The sequence below is a fragment of the Oncorhynchus mykiss genome, chromosome 5, assembly GCF_057628025.1.
Source record: "Oncorhynchus mykiss isolate SJ-2025 chromosome 5, ASM5762802v1, whole genome shotgun sequence".
NCBI lineage: Eukaryota > Metazoa > Chordata > Actinopteri > Salmoniformes > Salmonidae > Oncorhynchus > Oncorhynchus mykiss.
Window position 1 is genome coordinate 9,769,387 of NC_143026.1, and position 23,699 is coordinate 9,793,085.

Genomic DNA, 23,699 nt, shown 5'->3' on the forward strand with positions numbered 1-23,699 from the left:
CCAGTCTCAATGAATAAGTTTGAATATTGACATTATGATCAGAAATATTTAACCAAAAGGATAAGTTAAACTCAGCAAGCAATGCTTGTTTTCATAAAATATTCATGTCCAATAAGCTACTGTACAAGCACTGGTGAAATAGAAAACAACTGACGCAATTTTGTGCAATGACCTTTTGCCTCTAGATCTACATACAATATGTGTCAAGAGAATCCAATACCTGTGCCATGAGCACAACGCGAGAATCTGATCCCTTCTCTTTTACAAGGTACGTCGGGTTGCAAAATTCCAGTAACTCCACCAAAATTCCCAGGTTGTCTAGAATTAGGAAGGAATTAAGCAGGAAATCTGGAAAAACTTTGTGATTTTGGTAAAGTTACCGGATTGTTGGAACCCTTAATGTTGTCGCTCAGTGAATGACGTGAGAAGGTTATGCTTTGCAGACACTTTATTACACAAATAACATTGTTACTGAAAATAGTATTCTTGCAATAAAACCTCAGTATGTCACAATAAATATCAGACACAGCTTACATCTGATTGGAAAATTTCCTAAATACAGCTTTAGATACATGATAATAATAATAATGTTTTTTTATCCTTTCTCTTGAATGCGATACAATGAAACCTAAGTACAGTTGACAGTAGCAGCAGCTCTTTCCATTATGTGGCACAATTGTAATAATATTCACTGCCGTTCAAAAGTTTGGGTTCATTTAGAGATTTCTTTGAAAATCACATTTTTTGTCCATTAAAATAACATAAAATTGATCAGAAATACAGTGTAGACAATTGTTAATGTTGTAAATGACTATTGTAGCTGAAAACGGCTGATTTTCTATGGAATATCTACATAGGCGTACAGAGGCCCATTATCAGCAACCATCACTCCTGTGTTCCAATGGCATGTTGTGTTAGCTAATCAGAGTTTATCATTTTAAAAGGCTAATTGATCATTAGAAAACCCTTTTGCAATTGTTAGCCAATTGGGCCCCAATACTCCTCTTTCTATTCTGGTTGCAGCCAGTTTGCGCTGTTCTGTGAAGGTAGTACACAGTGTTGTACGAAATCTTCAGTTTCTTGGCAATTTCTCAAATTGAATAGCCTTCATTTCTCAGAACATAGTCTGACAAGTTTCAGAAGAAATTTCTTTGTTTCTGGCCATTTTAAGCCTGTAAACAAAACCACAAATGCTGATGCTCCAGATACTCAACTAGTCTAAAGAAGGACAGTTTTATTGCTTCTTTAATCAGGACAACAGTTTTCAGCTGTGCTAACATAATTGAAAAAGGGTTTTCTAATGATCAATTAGCCTTTAAAAATGCTAAACTTGGATTAACTAACACAACGTGCCATTGGAACACAGGAGTGATGGTTGCTGATAATGGGCCTCTTAGATATTCCATAAAAAAATCTGCCGTTTCCAGCTACAATAGTAATTTACAACATTAACAATGTCTACACTGTATTTCTGATCAATTTGATGTTATTTTAATGGGCAAAAAATGTGCTTTTCTTTCAAAAACAAGGACCTTTCTAAGTGACCCCAAACTTTTGAACGGTAGTGTAGGTGCTGCAGAAAGGCAAAATACATAATTAAAAAGGCACAAATGTACAGATAAAAGTAATCAACCAAAGTTTCTGGACCAAAAAAAACAGAAAACATAACATTAAAGCATCTGGTTGATTAAGTACTGTAAGTGGAAGAGATTTATGTAGACAATTAATTATAAAAATAAAACTACCCCTCGTTTTCTTCCTTCCTGTTAAAATTATACTCTAAAAAGCATCACTCCTCGACCTACCAGTGTTCTCTTACTTAAAATCTCTGGTCCCATTAACTCACCAAGCAAGATAGTGGCACATCGTATCGAGAATGTTTTTTTGCACAAATAAATAGGAACGATTGGCAGCCAACACAAACATAGATACACATACGATTATAGTACATCCTGACCACGGGAGCCAAGGGCCGGTTGGCATTTGGTGGGACGGCTTCGAGGTGGGGTGGTGGGGGTCCTAAGAGGAGGAGGAGGGGCCGGCAGGGGGAGGCGGGGCCGAGTACTCCTCGTTCTCAGAGTCAGTGTCGTTATCGTCATCTTTCTCCTGGTCACTACCCTCGGTGCTGAGACGGTCAAAGCCTTGCCGGGTGTAGCCCTTGTGAGTGGCAAAGAAGTTCCCCAGGTTCAGACCGCCCGCAGCTTTACCTGTGGGAGAAGGAAAACATCAAAGAGGAGATGTCCCATTTCAGAGAGTATTTTCCCATTTCAGAGAGTCTATTCCCATTTCAGAGAGCCTATTCCCATTTCAGAGAGCCTATTCCCATTTCAGAGAGCCTATTCCCATTTCAGAGAGCCTATTCCCATTTCAGAGAGTCTATTCCCATTTCAGTAAGTCTTTTCCCATTTCCGAGAGTCTATTCCCAATTCAGAGAGTCTATTCCCATTTCAGAGAGCCTATTCCCATTTCAGAGAGTCTATTCCCATTTCAGTGAGTCTTTTCCCATTTCAGTGAGTCTTTTCCCATTCCAGTGAGTCTATTCCCATTTCAGTGAGTCTATTCCCATTTCAGTGAGTCTTTTCCCATTTCAGTGAGTCTTTTCCCATTTCAGTGAGTCTTTTCCCATTTCAGTGAGTCTATTCCCATTTCAGAGAGATTCATCGTGTTTTAGGGGACGGTGCATAGGCCCAGATTGAATCTACTCCTGGACCGAAAACCTGTGCTTTGGAGAAATTGAAAGTATTTTTCTGACCTAAGACAAACCCACATTGAACCTACTGGACTTAAAACTAGACTTGAAAGGGGTGTGCTTGTTTAACTCCATTGTTTGTAAACAATGTAATTTGAAACCAACACTGTATAGCCTCACAACATGGTTAAAACTAAAATGTTGATAAAAATGAATGGTCAGTCCTTGCATCCATTGCTCTGTCTATGAACTTGAGAGTGGTTACATTTTCATCCAGACCCATTTGTTTCAACCAGTGACTCATTTGTTATTGTTTGAACTGCAAATTGCCCCTTTAAAAAAAGCATGTGCAATGGAGAATCGTCCACTGAAAGTTATTTCTAGTCCAGGAATATGCTTGATCGAGATCTGTGCAGCTGCCTGTTAGAGATATCATAGATGTCTCCCATGTGCTATCTATTCTCTTTGTGGGATGGCACAGGGTACTGTTTCGCATGACAAATTCCAAATCAGATATAATCACAAAGGCTCATCAGCATTCAAGAACCAACGTTGAAACAGAATCAACATTATCACTGCTTAATAAGGGAGTTTGTATTTCATTCATCATAGTCACAGTAAAGTAGCACAGAGCTGTGTTGTACAATACCACCAGCTTGTCTGATCTAACAACATATCTTCCCTGGTCACAATAAGACCGGTATCAACACCTCAACAGCCCCTATTCATGACACCATCTGCCTGGGACTTCTATCAAACCCCATCTTGAGTCTAGACACCTCTGAATGCTACATCATCATTTCTCCCCTTGCACTGTAGTCGGTGAATCATCTGCTTATCATTGGCTGAGTCACAAGTGGCACCCTTTTCACAGCTCATAGGGCTCTGGTCAAAAGTGGTGTACTATATTGGGAACAGGGCGCCATTTGAGATGCATATCCATTATGTGAGGTGATTGGATGAAAGTCGTCCCAGAGTCCACTGACGTCAATCTGAGACAGTGACAGGTCATAAAGTATTATAAATGACATTTATTGGTCATATCTACACCGTCTCGTCATGCCCTCTGGAGATTCCCTGATGGGGATGCATTTTTTATATCGGACGGCTGCCCGTTTGCACTTAGACAAAGAGAGCTTAACCTTGACTATCTCTGTGCATAGCAGTTTTTCCATTCGTCTGGGTGTGTGCAATTCCACTTCACAAAAGGGCAGGGAGTTTTCTGAAAGGACTGTTTGTGTGTCCACCACTTAGTGGTAAAGACCAAGGTTAAGGGTGGTGATGGGCTCTGCAAGAGGGAATTTCTCACCACCCTGGGACACACACGTAACCGCAGAGCAGCACCCCTGGAGCGGTTTAGTGGTTAACCTGTTAGAGCACTAGGGGCGCTATTTCATTTTTGGATAAAAAACGTTCCCGTTTTAAGCGCGATATTTTGTCACGAAAAGATGCTCGACTATGCATATTCTTGACAGTTTTGGAAAGAAAACACTCTGAAGTTTCAGAATCTGCAAAGATTTTGTCTGCAAGTGCCCCAGAACTCATTCTACAGGCGAAACCAAGATGATGCATCACCCAGGAATTAGCAGAATTTCTGAAGCTCTGTTTTCCATTCTCTCCTTATATGGCTGTGATTGCGCAACGAATGAGCCTACACTTTCTGTCGTTCGCCCAAGGTCTTAGCAGCATTGTGACGTATTTGTAGGCATATCATTGGAAGATTGACCATAAGAGACTACATTTTCCAAGTGTCCGCCTGGTGTCCTGCGTCGAATTCGGTGCGCAATTGCCAGCTGCTTCTACTTTACCATTTGATTCAGGGGAGAAAGCATGTGTCCAAGAACGATGTATCAATGAAGAGATATGTGAAAAACACCTTGATGATTGATTCTAAACAACGTTTGCCATGTTTTCAGTCGATATTATGGAGTTAATTTGGAAAAAAGTTCGCGTTTTGAGGACTGAATTTTCGGATTTTTTTTGGTAGCCAAATGTGATGTATAAAACGGAGCTATTTCTAATACACAAGGAATCTTTTTGGAAAAACTGAGCATCTGCTATCTAACTGAGAGTATCCTCATTGAAAACATCAGAAGTTCTTCAAAGGTAAATGATTTTATTTGAAGGCTTTTATGTTTTTGTTAATGTTGCGTGCTGGATGCTAACGCTAATGCTAACGCTAAATGCTAACGCGAAATGCTAACGCTAGCTAGCTACTTTTACACAAATGATTGTTTTCCTATGGTTGAGAAGCATATTTTGAAAATCTGAGATGACAGTGTTGTTTACAAAAGGCTAAGCTTGAGAGATGGCATATTTATTTCATTTCATTTGCGATTTTCATAAATAGTTAACGTTGTGTTATGCTAATGAGCTTGCTGATAGATTTACACAATCCTGGATACAGGGGTTTTTTCATAGCTAAACGTGACGCAGAAAACGGAGCGATTTGTCCTAAACAAATAATCTTTCAGGAAAAACTGAACATTTGCTATCTGAGAGTCTCCTCATTGAAAACATCTGAAGTTCTTCAAAGGTAAATGATTTTATTTGAATGCTTTTCTGTTTTTTTTGTGTAAATGTTGCCAGCTGAATGCTAATGCTAAATGCTACGTTAGCCATCAATACTGTTACACAAATGCTTGTTTTGCAACGGTTGAGAAGCATATTTTGAAAATCTGAGATGACAGTGTTGTTAACAAAAGGCTAAGCTTGAGAGCTAGCATATTTATTTCATTTCATTTGCGATTTTCATGAATAGTTAACGTTGCGTTATGGTAATGAGCTTGAGTCTGTATTCACGATCCCGGATCCGGGATGGGGAGATCAGAAAGGTTAAGTACCAAATGTGGAGCAATCCAAATCCATCTCACTTCTTGAACCAACCTGGTGGATTTGATCCCAACTCTGCTCATTGGCCAACAGATGGTGTCAATCATTTCTACAGCACGTGACAAAGTCCTCCGACCAGCCATGTTGTGAATTTGAAGCATCAAAGAAGACCAAGAGATGGCTCATTTCTCATTTCAGAGAGCTTTATGGCAACTAAGGGGAGGTGGCACTGCACAGACCCACATTGAACATCCTCCTGGACTAAAAATATGTTCAATGGCCTCCTGAGTGGCGCAGTGGTCTTAAGGCACTGCATTGCTGAGACACCACTACAGCTGTAGTCCCAGGCTGTGTCACAGCCGGCCATGACTGGGACCCCCAAAGGGCGTTGCATGATTGGCCCAGCAAGGGGAGGGTTTGGCCCGACGGGGCTTTCCTCATCGCGCTCTAGCGACTCCTTGTGGCGGGCCGAGTGCCTGCAAGCTGACTTCGGGTCGTCTGTCAGACAGCGTTTCCTACGACACAAGGGTTAGTAACACGCATGCCCCACCCACCTGTCTTTTTCAGACATCTATTTACTGTGCTTCAGGGGTGCAAAATCCACTTGAATCTCATTAAATTGATTTCTTTCCTTTACTCCTGCGATTGTTTTATACTCTTGCTTCTGCCTTTCCCATTAACGTTACGACTGCGGAAATGTTTCATGGTATCCAATTGGTTGTTGCTGCAACTCCCGTACAGACTCAGGAGAGGAAGGTTGAGAGCCGTGCATCCTCCGAAACATAACCCAATCAAGCCGCACTGCTTCTTGACACAATGCCCGCTTAACTCGGAAGCCAGCCGCACCAATGAGGAAACACCGTGCACCTGGTGACAGTGTCAGCATGCATTGCGCCCAGCCCGCCACAGGAGTCGCTAGTGCGCGATGGGACAAGGACATCCCTGCCAGCCAAACCTTCCCCTAACCCGGACAACGCTGGGCCAATTGTGCGCCGCCCTATGGGTCGAGGTGAGTACATGTAGGGTAGAGAGAGCAGGTGAGTGCAGGTAGGGTAGACATAGCAGGTGAGAGCAGGTAGGGTGGAGAGAGCAGGTGAGTGCAGGTAGGGTAGAGAGAGCAGGTGAGTGCAGGTAGGGTAGAGAGAGCAGGTGAGTGCAGGTAGGGTAGAGAGAGCAGGTGAGTGCAGGTAGGGTAGAGAGAGCAGGTGAGTGCATGTAGGGTAGAGAGAGCAGGTGAGTGCAGGTAGGGTAGAGAGAGCAGGTGAGTGCAGGTAGGGTAGAGAGAGCAGGTGAGTGCAGGTAGGGTGGACAGAGCAGGTGAGTGCAGGTAGGGTGGACAGAGCAGGTGAGTGCAGGTAGGGTAGACAGAGCAGGTGAGTGCAGGTAGGGTAGACAGAGCAGGTAGGGTAGAGAGAGCAGGTAGGACAGAGAGCAGGTAGGGTAGAGAGAGCAGGTAGGGTAGAGAGAGCAGGTAGGGTAGACAGAGCAGGTAGGGTAGACAGAGCAGGTAGGGTAGACAGAGCAGGTAGGGTAGAGAGCAGGTAGGGTAGAGAGAGCAGGTAGGGTAGAGAGTGCAGGTAGGGTAGAGAGAGCAGGTAGGGTAGAGAGAGCAGGTAGGGTAGAGAGTGCAGGTAGTGTAGAGAGAGCAGGTAGGGTAGAGAGTGCAGGTAGGGTAGAGAGAGCAGGAAGGGTTGAGAGTGCAGGTAGGGTAGAGAGAGCAGGAAGGGTTGAGAGTGCAGGTAGGGTAGAGAGAGCAGGTAGGGTAGAGAGAGCAGGTAGGGTAGAGAGAGCAGGTAGGGTGGAGAGAGCAGGTAGGGTAGAGAGAGCAGGTAGGGTAGAGATAGCAGGTGTTTGGTGGTTGCAGCCCTGTTTCACGCCTTTATGTTAATGTATTCATATATGCAAATACAGACAGCAAATTTATGCAAATGAGGCACATATAATTTCTTATATATTTTTAAATACCTGATACAATCAGAAAAAGTTCAACATTGCAAAAAAACTGACTACCTGAATTCCCACTAATCCCTGAACTCCATTATTTGTCCATGTCAGTAAAATATGCTTTAAGGGATAATTAAGGCAATATCTGATAGATAATAGAAATTGTAAAAGTTTGGAGTTCAGGCATTAGTGGGATTGTCCAACTGTTGCAATTATTGGAATTGTTTTGAAAACATTTTAATAATTTTGATGACCATTGCTACATTGGTACAGTTGACTTCCGGGTTAAGTGAGTAGCGTATTAAGAAACAGTATGGCTTGGCGGGTCATGTTTCAGAGGACGCATGTCTCGACCTTCGCCTCTCCCAAACCCGTTTGGGAGTTGCAGCGATGAAACAATGTTGTAACTACCAATTGGATATCACGAAATTGGGGAGAAAATAGGATAAACATTAACTGCAATATTTGACGTACGTAAGGCCATGAGAAAATGACCTTAGGAAGGAATGCAGCAGGGCAGAGTATTGCTGCCCCTCAACTTTCTCTGTATGTCTGTCCATCTATTTAGTCCATCTTTTATGAAAGGAGTTTGACATTTAACCCATATCAACGTGACCTCAGGACTACTATAATAGGAGTTGCTACCTTGACATATCAAAGGTATGTAATTACCAAATGTGTTATCTGAGTGAGTGTCTGACTAGGAGATTTCATTCAGACACTAAACGAATCAAAGCTAGTTCCTTGTTCCTTGCTAATTCTGACACAGTAAAGGGCTTGACTGATGTTTAACTTGTCCGAAAGCTCAAATCACTTGCCCAAAAACACAAAATGGTTGGTAACACCATGGACCAAAAAGGTGTGTTTTAGGGACCTGTTCAGAGGTGCTAAGTTATCTCTGCCAGCAAACGCTACCGGTGTGTCTGTGCCATAAGACATAAAACAAAGTGATTTACCCAACTGGCTTTTCAGTTGCTTTACTCAGGGTTCTTATACATTTTGACAGATGGAATGTCATGACTTCTTCATTACTAGTTAAGCAAATTCCATGTGTCTACATTCAGGTTTCAGGGAAGATCTATTGACAGCATGGGAGCTGTTTGTCAATTAGGCTACTCTAAGATTATTTTCTTTACGTTGTCAGAATTACATGGACAATACTGAAGTGAGGGGAATCCCACCCAGCATTCCAATCGTGTCAAATGTATTTCTCAACTCCAAATATTGAGCACTTGAGAGACGGTTTTACAACCGAAATATGTAGCATTGGTTTATTATCGCACCCGTTCATCAACTGTGTGTCGGCCATTTGCGGTTATTCACAAGTGCTGGTAGAAAGTTTTTTAGGAAATTAGGACATGACAAGAACGTTAATACATGCTAGCTAAATAGTTAACTAGCGAGGTAACTAGCCAGACTACACTAGATGTTTTGAATATCTAGTTAGTCTATCATTATTTTATAGGCTACCAGTTGCTGCAATGTCTCTCTCCTCGGGCAACTGCCCCCTTGCTCTGGCACACACACAGGTGATGCACTCAGCATGACTTTTAATTAATGACTGTAGAAACCCTGTTTGCTGACCAAAATGTAGCTATAACTGGGCAAATAACTCACTAACTAGCAATGAATATCAAGACGTGCAGATGTGGATACACGCTGCCCTGGGCTTTGATCTCAAAAGCGCATCTCACAACCGCAGGTGATTGAAAGACAGCTCGTGCCTGTCAATGCTATACAATAATTCTACTCCGATGCCCTCTGCATTTATTGGGAGAACAGTGCGCAACACATCACATCCGGAGGACACTGATCCAATTCTGATCTGAGTAATTGTTTGATATTGTGTTTTCCCCCCCATTCAGACAACTTAAATCGAACAAAAAACAAAGTTTTAAATGATAGGTAGGCATTGGTCTGAAGTAGAGGTTGACCAATTAATCGGCATGGCCGATTAACTAGGGCCGATTTCAAGTTTTCATAACCATCGGTATTTGGCATTTTTGGACGCCAATTATGTCCGATTACATTGCATTCCACGAGGGTATGCAAGGCTACTCTATCTGAGTGGTGGTAGGCAGCAGCAAGCTCGTAAGCATTCATTAAAACTTTACTGCGTTTGCCAGCATCTCTTAGCAATGCTTGATCACAGCGCTGTTTATGACTTCAAGCCTATCAACTCCTGAGACTAAAGTGCCTATTAGAACCTCCAATAGTCAAAGGTATATGAAATACAAATGGTATAGAGAGAAATAGTCGACGCGTCATAATTCCTATTTATTTTTTTATTTTTATTTTACCTTTATTTAACCAGGCAAGTCAGTTAAGAACAAATTCTTATTTTCAATGACGGCCTGGGAACAGTGGGTTAACTGCCTGTTCAGGGGCAGAACGACAGCTCGGGGGTTTGAACTCGCAACCTTCTGGTTACTAGTCCAACGCTCTAACCACTAGGCTACCCTGCCGCCTATAATAACTGCAACCTAATATTTCTTTACTGGGAATATTGAAGAACTGGGAATATTGAACCACCAGCTTTCATATGTTCTGAGCAAGGAACTTAAACGTTAGCTTCTTAACATGGCACATATTGCACTTTTACTTTCTTCTCCAACACTGTGTTTTTGCATTATTTAAACAAAATTGAGCATGTTTCATAATTTATTTGAGACTAAATATATTTTATGTATTATATTAAGTTAAAATAAAAAAAGTGTTCATTGTTCATTCAGTATTGTTGTAATTTTAATTATTTCATATATATATATAAATCGTCCAATTAATCGTATTGGCTTTTTTTGGTCCTCCAATAATCGGTATCGAAAAATCATAATCGGTCGACCTCTAGTCTGAAGCCAAAAAGGAAAGGAAATTCACATGAGCACCACAATGCCTACTCCACAGTAGCTACAGTGCCTTGCGAAAGTATTCGGCCCCATTGAACTTTGCAACCTTTTGCCACATTTCAGGCTTCAAACATAAAGATATAAAACTGTATTTTTTTGTGAAGAATCAACAACAAGTGGGACACAATCATGAAGTGGAACGACATTTATTGGATATTTCAAACTTTTTTAACAAATAAAAAACTGAAAAATTGGGCGTGCAAAATTATTCAGCCCCTTTACTTTCAGTGCAGCAAACTCTCTCCAGAAGTTCAGTGAGGATCTCTGAATGATCCAATGTTGACCTAAATGACTAATGATGATAAATACAATCCACCTGTGTGTAATCAAGTCTCCGTATAAATGCACCTGCACTGTGATAGTCTCAGAGGTCCGTTAAAAGCGCAGAGAGCATCATGAAGAACAAGGAACCAGGCTGGTCCGAGATACTGTTGTGAAGAAGTTTAAAGCCGGATTTGGATACAAAAAGATTTCCCAAGCTTTAAACATCCCAAGGAGCACTGTGCAAGCGATAATATTGAAATGGAAGGAGTATCAGACCACTGCAAATCTACCAAGACCTGGCCGTCCCTCTAAACTTTCAGCTCATACAAGGAGAAGACTGATCAGAGATGCAGCCAAGAGGCCCATGATCACTCTGGATGAACTGCAGACATCTACAGCTGAGGTGGGAGACTCTGTCCATAGGACAACAATCAGTAGTATATTGCACAAATCTGGCCTTTATAGAAGAGTGGCAAGAAGAAAGCCATTTCTTAAAGATATCCATAAAAAGTGTCGTTTAAAGTTTGCCACAAGCCACCTGGGAGACACACCAAACATGTGGAAGAAGGTGCTCTGGTCAGATGAAACCCAAATTGAACTTTTTGGCAACAATGCAAAACGTTATGTTTGGCGTAAAAGCAACACAGCTGAACACACCATCCCCACTGTCAAACATGGTGGTGGCAGCATCATGGTTTGGGCCTGCTTTTCTTCAGCAGGGACGGGGAAGATGGTCAAAATTGATGGGAAGATGGATGGAGCCAAATACAGGACCATTCTGTAAGAAAACCTGATGGAGTCTGCAAAAGACCTGAGACTGGGACGGAGATTTGTCTTCCAACAAGACAATGATCCAAAACATAAAGCAAAATCTACAATGGAATGGTTCAAAAATAAACATATCCAGGTGTTAGAATGGCCAAGTCAAAGTCCAGACCTGAATCCAATCGAGAATCTGTGGAAAGAACTGAAAACTGCTGTTCACAAATGCTCTCCATCCAACCTCACTGAGCTCGAGCTGTTTTGCAAGGAGGAATGGGAAAAAATTTCAGTCTCTCGATGTGCAAAACTGATAGAGACATACCCCAAGCGACTTACAGCTGTAATCGCAGCAAAAGGTGGCGCTACAAAGTATTAACTTAAGGGGGCTGAATAATTTTGCACGCCCAATTTTTCAGCTTTTGATTTGTTAAAAAAAGTTTGAAATATCCAATAAATGTCGTTCCACTTCATGATTGTGTCCCACTTGTTGTTGATTCTTCACAAAAAATACAGTTTTATATCTTTATGTTTGAAGCCTGAAATGTGGCAAAAGGTCGCAAAGTTCAAGGGGGCCGAATACTTTCGCAAGGCACTGTATATTGGTCTGTTGTACTTCAAACAATGTGTTGCTCAGGATTCAAACCTTCTCACACAGCCTAATTCACACTCTTAGAGGTTGTTCTCCCACAATAATGTGATTTGTACCACAGTATTAAATTGTTCACACACCACACTAGTCCCATTCCACTACCATTTCAAGCTGTTTTTTTTTTATTATATGAAAACAAGCGTTGCTTTTATACTTACAAGACCCTCAGGCTTGATTGAGCTGTTTTGTATTGTAGTAATGTGGTGCCTGCCTGTATTTCCTTAAACCGTTTTATTTAGCAATACATGTCATTGAGAAATAAATATATTTCATAAAATCTTTTTTTGGCAAGTAGGTGCCCAACATAACACCAGGTAAGGTGGTGGTGTGTTGGACACAGTCACTCATATATAGAGCTTTATAGAGCCTGTGTGCATTCCTGATTTCTGTAACTGTTATTTTACCTTTGACATAAGCTCTAAAACACTTGTTTTGTAAACATGGTCCGATTTGATTAATTGCTGTGCCGATCAATGGGCCGTTCATTACCTCTGTCAAATGAATATGTAGCTTAAAGTGTGTGTGTTTGTATTTATTTTTGTAATCAAGATGGTGCCGTTACAACAATACACATTTACAATAGGACTATATCTAAAAAAAAAATATATATACAGCCTTTTGAGATATCCAGTATCAGTCAAAAGTTTGGACACTCCTACTCATTCAAAGGTTTTTCTTTATTTGTATTATTTTCTACATTGTAGAATAATAGTGAAGACATCAAAACTATGAAATATTAACACATATGGAATCATGTAGTAACCAAAAAAGTGTTAAACAAATCCAAATATATTTTATATTTGAGATTCTTCAAATAGGCACCCCTTTGGCTTGATGACAGCTTTGCACACTCTATGTGAGGGGGCGGCACGGTAGCCTAGTGGTTAGAGCGTTGGGCTAGTAACCGGAAGGTTGCAAGTTCAAATCCCAGAGTTCAAATCCCCGAGCTGACAAGGTACAAATCTGAACAGGCAGTTAACCCACTGTTCCTAGGCTGTCATTGAAAATAATAATTTGTTCTTAACTGACTTAAATAAAGGTAAAATAAAGGTAAAAATAACAATTTAAAATTCTCTCAACCAGCTACACGTGTAATGCTTTTCCAACAGTCTTGAAGGAGTTCCACATATGCACATATCCTTCACTCTGCGGTCGGACTCATCCCAAACCATCTCAAATGGGTTGAGGTCGCGGGATTGTGTAGGCCAGATCATCTGATGCAGCACTCCATTACTCTCCTTGGTCAAATAGCCCTTACACAGCCTGGAGGTGTGTTGGGTCAATGTCCTGTTGAAAAACAAATGATAGTTCCACTAAGCCCAAACCAGATGGGATGGCGCATCACTGCAGAATGCTGTGGTAGCCATGCTCGTTAAGTGTGCCTGGAATTCTAAATACATCACAGACGGTGTCACCAGCAACACACCTCATCCTCCATGCTTTACGGTGGGAAATACACATGCAGAGATCACCCGTTCACCCACACCGCGTCTCACAAAGACACAACTCCAGACCAAAGGACAAATTTCCACTGGGCTAATGTCCATTGCTTGTGTTTCTTGGCCCAAGCAACTCTCTTCTTCTTATTGGTGTCCTTTAGGAGTGGTTTCTTTGCAGCATTCCGACCATGAAGGCCTGATTCACACAGTCTCCTCTGAACAGCTTATGTTGAGATGTGTCTGTTACTTGAACTCTGTGAAGCATTTATTTGGGCTGCAATTTCTGAGGCTGGTAACTCTAATGAACTTATCCTCTGCAGCAGAAGTAACTCAGGGTCTTGCTTTCCTGTGGCGGTCCTCATGAGAGCCAGTTTCTACACCTTCTACACCTGCATTGCTTGCTGTTTGGGGTTTTAGGCTGGCTTACTGTACAGCACTTTGTGACATCAGCTGATGTAAGAAGGGCTTTAATAAATACATTTGATGGATTGATTGACTTTCATAGCGCTTGATGGTTTTTGCGACTACACTTGAATAAACTTTAAAAGTCCTTGAAATGTTCCTGATTGACTGACCTTCATGTCTTAAAGAAATGATGGACTGTCGTTTCTCTTTGCTTATTTGAGTTTTTCTTGCCATAATATGGACTTTGTTTTTTACCAAATCGGGCTATCCCCCCCACCCTGTCACAACACAACTGATGGCTCAAACGCATTAAGCAGGAAAGGAATTCCACATACTAACATTTAAGAAGGCACACCTGTTAATTGAAACGTATTCCAGTTGACTACCTTATGAAGCTGGTTGAGAGAATGCCAAGAGTGTGCAAAGCTGTCATCAAGGCAAAGGGTGGCTATTTGAAGATTCTCAAATATAAAATATATTTGGATTTGTATAACACTTTTTTGGTTACTACATGATTCCGTGTATTATTTCATAGTTTTGATGTCTTCACTATTATTCTACAATGTAGAAAACAGTAAAACAAATAAATAAAGAAAAACCTTTGAATGTTCTAAAACTTTTGACCGGTTGTGTATATATTTTTAAAATTACGGTAATGAAAATCATACCATCGGTATGTCTTAATACCGCAGTATACGGTATATACGGTATACCGCCCAGGCCTAGCACTGGACGGATATTCTCCTTTATTCCATTTCATACACCTTGCACCTATTAAATCTGCTGAATGTTCACACTACCAACTGCTAGCCTAATAGAGATCCCCTGATCCCCTCACATAGGTAGCGTCCCAATTCATTCATAATTCCATAACTATAGTCAAAGTCAAACCAATTCATAACTCCATAACCGTAGTCGAAGTCAAACCAAACAAAAGCACAAGTGGAACATCCTCCGAGGAATGACATGTCAAGTCATTAGCTACTACCGCACGGTGGGAGACCACTACCGCACGGTGGGAGACCACTACCGCACGGTGGGAGACCACTACCGCACGGTGGGAGACCACTACCGCACGGTGGGAGACCACTACCGCAAGGTGGGAGACCACTACCGCACGGTGGGAGACCACTACCGCACGGTGGGAGACCACTACCGCACGGTGGGAGACCACTACCGCACGGTGGGAGACCACTACCGCACGGTGGGAGACCACTACCGCAAGGTGGGAGACCACTACCGCACGGTGGGGGACCACTACCGCACGGTGGGAGACCACTACCGCACGGTGGGAGACCACTACCGCACGGTGGGAGACCACTACCGCACGGTGGGAGACCACTACCGCAAGGTGGGAGACCACTACCGCACGGTGGGAGACCACTACCGCACGGTGGGAGACTACTACCGCACGGTGGGAGACCACTACCGCATGGTGAAAGATCTTGAGTTTTTAATTTCACCACAGGATACACCAATAAGAGTATCTCACAGACACATACCTCTGAGTTTTCCCAAGATTCCTCCGGACGAGGTCTGTTCCAGTTTTACTTCGCATCCATCTGTAACAACAGTGAAAGATACGCTGAATATCATCAATCCAAAATGGTGGGTTTTTGTTGTGTCTGTTCTGTTTGTTACTGTTCATTGTTGTGTGTGAAAAAAAAAAAATCTATAAAAATGTTCATCATAAAAAAAATATTTAGAAATTCTGTTTTATCCCACAAGCAACACTGCAGTCATAGATATAGAATCCATAGAATGGGCCTCCCCATTCAAGTCAATGACGGCATAACGAGTTTACCAGTCAAATTGCCAGGCTTAGAGGTTCCAAGCCCCTACTATACATTCCATTTGCAAGGCTGCAGCTATGTTGCTTCAAATCCCCTCCTACCTCCATACATCCTGTTCTTCCTGTAGCGGATCAAGACCCCTATGGAGATGACCACCACTAAGGGGATGAGCAGCAGGGTGGTGATAACTGCCGGAGACACGCCCTGAGCACTCTGTTTGGCTAGAGTCGTCTCCTTATCATCCTCTTGTTGTTGCGGTTTTTGGGACTGTTCCTGGACAAGCTCAGCAGTCTTCTGTTGAGTCACTACAGGTATCTGCACCTTGGCCACCGCTACCTCTACCCTGTGCTGGGGCTTCAGGCGGGTTTGGATTATAGTCTCTGTTTCTAAGAGAGAAGGAGATTTGAATGGAAATGGTGAGTGAGTGTGTCCATTCACAGGTGAACAAAAAGGTAGTTACAGAAAATGACAAAGATGACTTTCTATCGACTGTTTTAATAAAACCACAATCTTTCTGTAAAAGCAAGGCGTAAATCGCTAACAAAAGCGTAAACACCAAACATGTTCACGTGCAAATTGCTCCTGGTTTGTATTACATACCTGTAGTGCTCATGGAATGACATTAGGATAAGTTATGTTTGTAAATCAAGAGATGTATTTCATTCATTGAAATTACTGGAAATCGTATAGTGTGGCTTTAACTTCTTTGGGAAAGGGGGCAGCATTTTCACTTTTGGATGAAAAGCGTGCCCAGAGTAAACTGCCTCCTACTTAGTCCCAGATGCAAATATATGTATATATTTATTAGTATTGGATAGAAAACACTCTGAGGTTTCTAAAACTGTTTGAATGATGTCTGTCAGTAAAACATAACTCATATGGAAGGCAAAAACCTGAGAAAAAATCCAAACAGGAAGTGGGAAATCTGAGGTTTGTAATTTTGAACTCAGACCCTATCGAATACACAGTGGGATATGGGTCATTTTGCACTTCCTAAGGCTTCCACTAGATGTCAACCGTCTTTAGAACGTTGTTTCAGGCATCTACTGTGAATGGGGGGCCGAATGAGAGGGGATTGAGTCAGAGGTCTGGCAGCAGCCTCGATCTCAGTCACGCGCATTCACATGAGAGGTGGCTCTCGTTCCTTTGCTTTTCTACAGACAATGGAATTCTCCGGTTGGAACATTATTGAACATTTATGATAAAAACATCCTAAAGATTGATTCTATACTTAGTTGGACAAGTTTCTACGACCTGTAATATAACTTTTTGAACATTAATCCGACGTTCGGCTGGACCTGAACGCGCATTTGAATTTGTTTACCAAACGCCCTAACAAAAGAAGCTATTTGGACATAAATTATGAACTTTATCGAACAAATCAAACATTTATTTTGGAACTGGGATTCCTGGGAGTGCATTCTGATGAAGATCATCAAAGGTAAGTGAATATTTATAATGCTATTTCTGACTAATGTTGACTACACAATATGGCAGATATCTTTTTGGCTGCTTTGTTGTCTGAATGCTGTACTCAGATTATTGCATGGTTTGCTTTTTCTGTAAAGTTTTTTTAAAATCTGGCACAGCGGTTGCATTAAGGAGAAGTGTATCTAAAGTTCCATGCATAACACTTGAATTTTCATCTAGATTTATAATGAGTATTTCTGTGAATTGATGTGGCTCTCTGCAAAAATCAATACATATTTTAGAACTACTGAACGTAATGCGCCAATTTAAAATTAGATTTTTGGATATAAATATGCATTTTATCGAACAAAACATACATGTATTGTGTAACATGAAGTCCTATGAGTGTCATATGATGAAGATCATCAAAGGTTAGTGATTCATTTTTATCTCTATTTGTGCTTTTTCCTCTCTTTGGCTGGAAAAATGGCTGGGTTTTTCTGTGACTTGGTGGTGACCTAACATAATCTGTTGTGGAGCTTTCGCTGTAAAGCATTTTAGAAATCAGACACTGTGGCTGGATTAACGAGAATTATATCTTTAAAATGGTGCCTAATACTTGTACGTTTGAGAAAATAGATTTATGAGATTTCTGTTAATTTGTAGTTGGCACCCTGCAATTTCATTGGCTGTTGGCTAGGGGTTCCGCTAGCGGAATGGGGTTCCGCAGTCCTAGGTTACAGGTTAAAGGGGCAATTTGCTTATCAAACAATAACAAAGCGGTCACCCAGCCAGAGAAATTAAACCATTCTGAAAGGTATAGGCAGAGTTATGGATGCAAGGACTTACCATCCATGAAAAATTATAGTTTTAAACAACTTTAGAGACTATACAGTGTTTGTTTACATTTACATTGTTTAAAAAACAATGACGTAATTTTTTTTGTATATTCTGGGTTCTGATGGGGCACGACAGTTGAACTAAGCTCATGAGGCATTCATGTTATTTATTCTTCAAGAATCAATGGGTGCATGTTATTAATAAGTCAAACACATTTAAAATTACTACCTTCTGAGTGGGGGAAATGCAGATTTTGTATATCTTTCTGTTCGACAACTTCAATATGGGGCGGCAGGGTTAGTGGTTAGAGCGTAGGCCTAGTAACCGGAAGGTTGCAAGTTCATACCCCCGAGCTGACAAGGTCTGAGCTGACATCTGTCGTTCTGCCCCTGAACGGGCAGTTAACCCACTGTTCCTAGGCCGTCATTGAAAATAAGAATTTGTTCTTAACTGACTTGCCTAGTTAAATAAAGGTAAAAACTGCGCTCATTTTTACCACAGAACCTCAAAATGATGGAAAATATATTCTATAAATGCTCAAGCTTCTTTCAGAGAGGTTTATAGCCTGTATATAAAGTTTCAAACATACAACGCTGCTTCATTTCCTCAAATGAAATTAGGCATCAGTAGAAAAGAGCAGAAGTCTCAGGAGAATGTCAGCCTTTAGCTTCGCAATCAATGTGTAATAGGTTATCAGACCTACTGCTGTTCATAAAATGTACAGTAAAGACAATTTGACTTCAAGCCACGCCAATCACTATTGTGAAGCAAATATCCACTCATTTACAATGTAAAACATTTAAAGTCAATCAAAAATCCCTACAGTTTAAGTAAAGAGAATGTGGACCTCAAACAAACAAGTAAAACTTTCAGCTCGCAATATGTTTGAAGAGAAAGAGCAGCCTACCTTCAATTTCTTGTACTTCAATTCCACCTTTCTTAACAGAGCGATGTTCAGCTTCTAGAGAGGGTGAGAGAGACAGTGGTGTCAAGGACTGATGTGACTGAGTGATTCATTCACTGCAATCGTGACTCAGTTGCTATTAAATAAAGAATAAATCCAAACGGATTGTACAGTTGTGCTTACTCATGTTCTCTTATGGTGTATTTAGCGGTTTCATTACAATGATCGAATGTCCATCTCATAAAGGCATTGCACCAATGGTGTAGATTACATACGATTATGAACACTCTGCCTCTATACAGTACAATGTGCTGACCTTTTCAACAAACACCATTTTTTGCTGGTGCAAAATCAACTGCTTCTCATTAGTAATGTGTGAAGTGCAATGCTTTCAATTTGATTGCAATTGCTTTTCACTTGGGTTCTGTTCATTTGCATTTAAATGTACAAAACTCTAATTGTTCTATGCATTTTGTGTTGTTAACAGATAACTGAATCAGTGAGTCACCTACACTTGAACGGGGATTAAACCATTCAAGGGGATTAACTGTGCATTCGCTCGGTTTGAATTGGCGTGCCAAAGGCATTTTTTGAAGGACATCCAGCAATTCATAGTCCCTTTACATCAGAAACATTACATAAGGTGGCGGTGCAGTGGCCTAGAGCGTTAGTCAATCATTTTGCAGTTCGCCACTGATTCGCTACATGCTGGAGAATTCTCTTTCAAGAACATAAAAAACATGGCTCTCTGAGTTTACAGCCAACATTACAGAATTCATACATTGTTTATAAAACATGTTATCTGGAGCAATGTGTGAAAGAGGGATCCATTTTGACATGATATTCATTTCATTTTACCTTTATTTAAGCAGGGAGACCACAGTCTCTTTTGCAGATGAGGCTGCATACAGTAAACATCAAATAACAATGCCATTATACATACAGTATCTACAGTGGGGCAAAAAAGTATTTAGTCAGCCACCAATTGTGCAAGTTCTCCCACTTAAAAAGATGAGACAGGCCTGTAATTTTCATCATAGGTACACTTCAACTATGACAGACAAAAATGAGGGGAAAAAAATGCAGAAAATCATTGTAGGATTTTTTATGAATTTATTTGCAAATTATGGTGAAAAATAAGTATAAGCACCAGTCGTTCCTGCAGCAAAGCACCCCCACAACATGATGCTGCCGTCCCCGTGCTTCACGGTTGGGATGGTGTTCTTCAGCTTGCAAGCCTCCCCCTTTTTCCTCCAAATATAACGATGGTCTTTATGGCCAAATATATCTATTTTTGTTTCATCAGACCAAAGGATATTTCTCGAAAAAGTATGATCTTTGTCCCCATTTGCAGTTGCAAACCATAGTCTGGCTTTTTATGGCAGTTTTGGAGCAGTGGCTTCTTCCTTGCTGAGCGGCCTTTCAGGTTATGTCGATATAGCACTAGTTTTACTGTGGATATAGATACTTTTGTACCTGTTTCCTCCAGCATCTTCACAAGGTTCTTTGCTGTTGTTCAAGGATTGATTTGCACTTTTTACACCAAAGTACGTTCATCTCTAGGAGACAGAACGTGTCTCCTTCCTGAGCGGTATGATGGCTGCATGGTCCCACGGTGTTTATACTTGTGTACTATTGTTTGTACAGATGTACGTGGTACCTTCAGGCGTTTGGAAATTTTTCTGAGGTCTTGGCTGATATCTTATGATTTTCCCATGATGTCCAGCAAAGAGGCACTGAGTTTGAAGGTAGGCCTTGAAATACATCCACAGGTACACCTCCAAATGACTCAAATGATGTCAATTCGCCTATCGGAAGCTTCTAAAGCCATGAAATCATTTTCTGGAATTTTCCAAGCTGTTTAAAGACACAGTCAACTTAGTGTATGTAAACTTCTGACCCACTGGAATTGTGATACAGTTAATTATAGGTGAAATTATCTGTCTGTAAACAATTGTTGGAAAAATTACTTGTGTCATGCACAAAGTAGATGTCCTGACCGACTTGCCAAAACGATAGTTTGTTAACCAAAAATGTGTGCAATGGTTGAAAAACAAGTTTTAATGACTCCAACCTAAGTGTATGTAAACTTCCGACTTCAACTGTATTTACACATCCATTATACTATACATTTCTATATAGACATCAAATCACGCTATACATAGCATGTCTAAACGCACCAAAAAAAGAAACGTCCTCTCACTGTCAACCGCGTTTATTTCAGCAAACTTAACATGTGTAAATATTTGTATGAACATAACAAGATTCAACAACTGAGACATAAACAGACATCAGACTAAGAGAAATTGAATAATGTGTCCCTGAACAAAGGGGGGGGGGGGGGGTCAAAATCAAAAGTAACAGTCAGTATCTGGTGTGGCCACCAGCTGCAATAAGTACTGCAGTGCATCTCCTCCTAATGGACTGCACCAGATTTGCCCGTTCTTGCTGTGAGATGTTACCCCACTCTTCCACCAAGGCACCTGCAAGTTCCCAGACATTTCTGGGGGGAATGGCCCTAGCCCTCACCCTCTGATCCAACAGGTCCAAGACGTGCTCAATGGGAATGAGTTCGCTGGCCATGGCAGAACACTGACATTCCTGTCTTGCAGGAAATCACGCACAGAATGAGGAGTATGGCTGGTGGCATTGTCATGCTGGAGGGTCATGTCAGGATAAGCCTGCAGGAAGGGAACCACATGAGGGAGGAGGATGTCTTCCCTGTAACGCACAGTGTTGAGATTGCCTGCAATGACAACAAGCTCAGTCCGATGATGCTGTGACACACCGCCCCAGACCATGACCTCCAAATCGATCCCGCTCCAGAGTACAGGCTTCGGTGTAACGCTCATTCCTTCGACTATAGACACAAATTCGACCATCACCCATGGTGAGACAAAACCGCGACTCGTCAGTGAAGAACACTTTTTGCCAGCCCTGTCTCATCCAGAAACGGTGGGTTTGTGCTCATAGGCGACGTTGTTGCCGGTGATGTCTGGTGAGGACCTGCCTTTACAACCGGCCTACAAGCTCTCAGTCCAGCCTCTCTCAGACAGTCGGAGCACTGATGGAGGGATTGTTACTTCCTGGTGTAACTCGGCAGTTGTTGTTGCCATCCTGTACCTGTCCCACAGGTGTGATGTTCGGGTGTACCAATCCTGTGCAGGTGTTGTTACACATGGTCTGCCACTGTGAGGACGACGATTAGCTGTCCATCCTGTCTCCCTGTAGTGCTGTCTTAGGCATCTCACAGTTCGGACGTGGCAATTTATTGCCCTGGCCACATCTGCAGACCTCATGCCTCCTTGCAGTATGCCTAAGGCACGTTCACGGAGATGAGCAGGGATTGTGGGCATCTTTCTTTTGGTGTTTTCCAGAGTCAGTAGAAAGGCCTCTTTAGTGTCCTAAGTTTTCATAACTATGACCTTAATTGCCTACCGCCTGTAAGCTGTTAGTGTGTTAACGACCGTTCCACAGGTGCGTGTTCATTAATTGTTTATGGTTCATTGAACAAGCATGGGAAACTGTGTTTAAACCGTTTACAATGAAGATCTGTGAAGTTACGAATTATCTTTGAAAGACAGGGTCCTGAAAAAGGGACATTTCTTTTTTTGCTGAGTTTATATCCACATCAATTACACTATACATATCTATATCCACATCAATTATACTATACATATCTATATACACATTAATTACGCTATACATATCTATATCCACATCAATTACACTATGCATATCTATATACACATCAATTACACTATACATATCTATATCCACATCAATTACACTATACATATCTATATCCACATCAATTACACTATACATATCTATATCCACATTAATTACACTATACATATCTATATACACATTAACTACACTATACATATCTATATACACATTAATTACACTATACATATCTATTACACTATACATATCTATATCCACATCAATTACACTATACATATCTATATCCACATCAATTACACTATACATATCTATATCCACATCAATTACACTATACATATCTATATCAACATCAATTACACTATACATATCTATATCCACATCAATTACACTATACATATCTATATCCACATCAATTACACTATACATAGCATATCAATATCCACATCAATTACACCATGCAATTACACCAAACACAATCATACAAAGTACAAATATATCTGAACTGTATTGACACAAAGCAATAATTTCAAAAATATTTCACATTTTGTCAATAGAAAATGTATGGTTTATCAATTGATGTGGTAACACTACACTGAGTATACAAAATATTAAGAACACCTGCTCTTTCCATGACAGACTGACCAGATGAAAGCCATGATTCCTCATGATGTCACTTGTTAGTGCGGAGCAATTAACCAACATTAATTGACTGACGTCGGTTCAATTATTTGAATTCCATTTCCTTCTTTTTTTCCCCCTGTGAACTCGATGCTCAGTTTCTGTAGAGATCAATCATATCAAACCTGAACTGTGTGATGTGGTAGGGAGTCGTAGTTTCCAACAGGCCAATATTCTACATAGGTTTGCGCAGAAAAAGTGCTGATTCACTGCAATGACCATAATCCATTGCGCGCCAGCTTGTCATGTCAGTGTGGAGCAGACACGGAGATCTCGTTGACAGAGAGAAGAGAGAACACGCGAGAGGGATAGAAAGCAGTTACTTCGTGAAGTATCTCTACCTGAAAATACATGATCTAGGTGATTGATAGTTGGTATTCAGCAGTTATAATAGTAAGCCTTATTTACTTTGAATAACTATTAAAATAGTGATTTTGTCAGACAGCGTAGGCCAGAGAGTTCTATAGACATGAGATGATGACTTGGAATGAAAT

General features: G+C 41.1%; 1 protein-coding gene across 4 annotated transcripts in view; it reads right to left on the minus strand.

The window, feature by feature from the left end:
* Window positions 1-430: 430 nt before the first annotated feature.
* The window catches only part of pam (peptidylglycine alpha-amidating monooxygenase), a 157,377-nt gene continuing 134,108 nt past the window's right edge, over window positions 431-23,699 (minus strand). For all 4 annotated transcript variants that reach the window (XM_036976722.2, XM_036976718.2, XM_090233666.1 and 1 more), the window contains 4 exons: window positions 18,841-18,894; window positions 15,785-16,069; window positions 15,393-15,452; window positions 431-2,207 (listed from right to left, as the gene is read on the minus strand). In XM_036976722.2, the coding sequence (XP_036832617.1) occupies window positions 2,020-2,207; window positions 15,393-15,452; window positions 15,785-16,069; window positions 18,841-18,894 (587 nt within the window). In that variant the 3' untranslated portion in view covers window positions 431-2,019. The remainder of the gene's footprint in view (window positions 2,208-15,392; window positions 15,453-15,784; window positions 16,070-18,840; window positions 18,895-23,699) is intronic.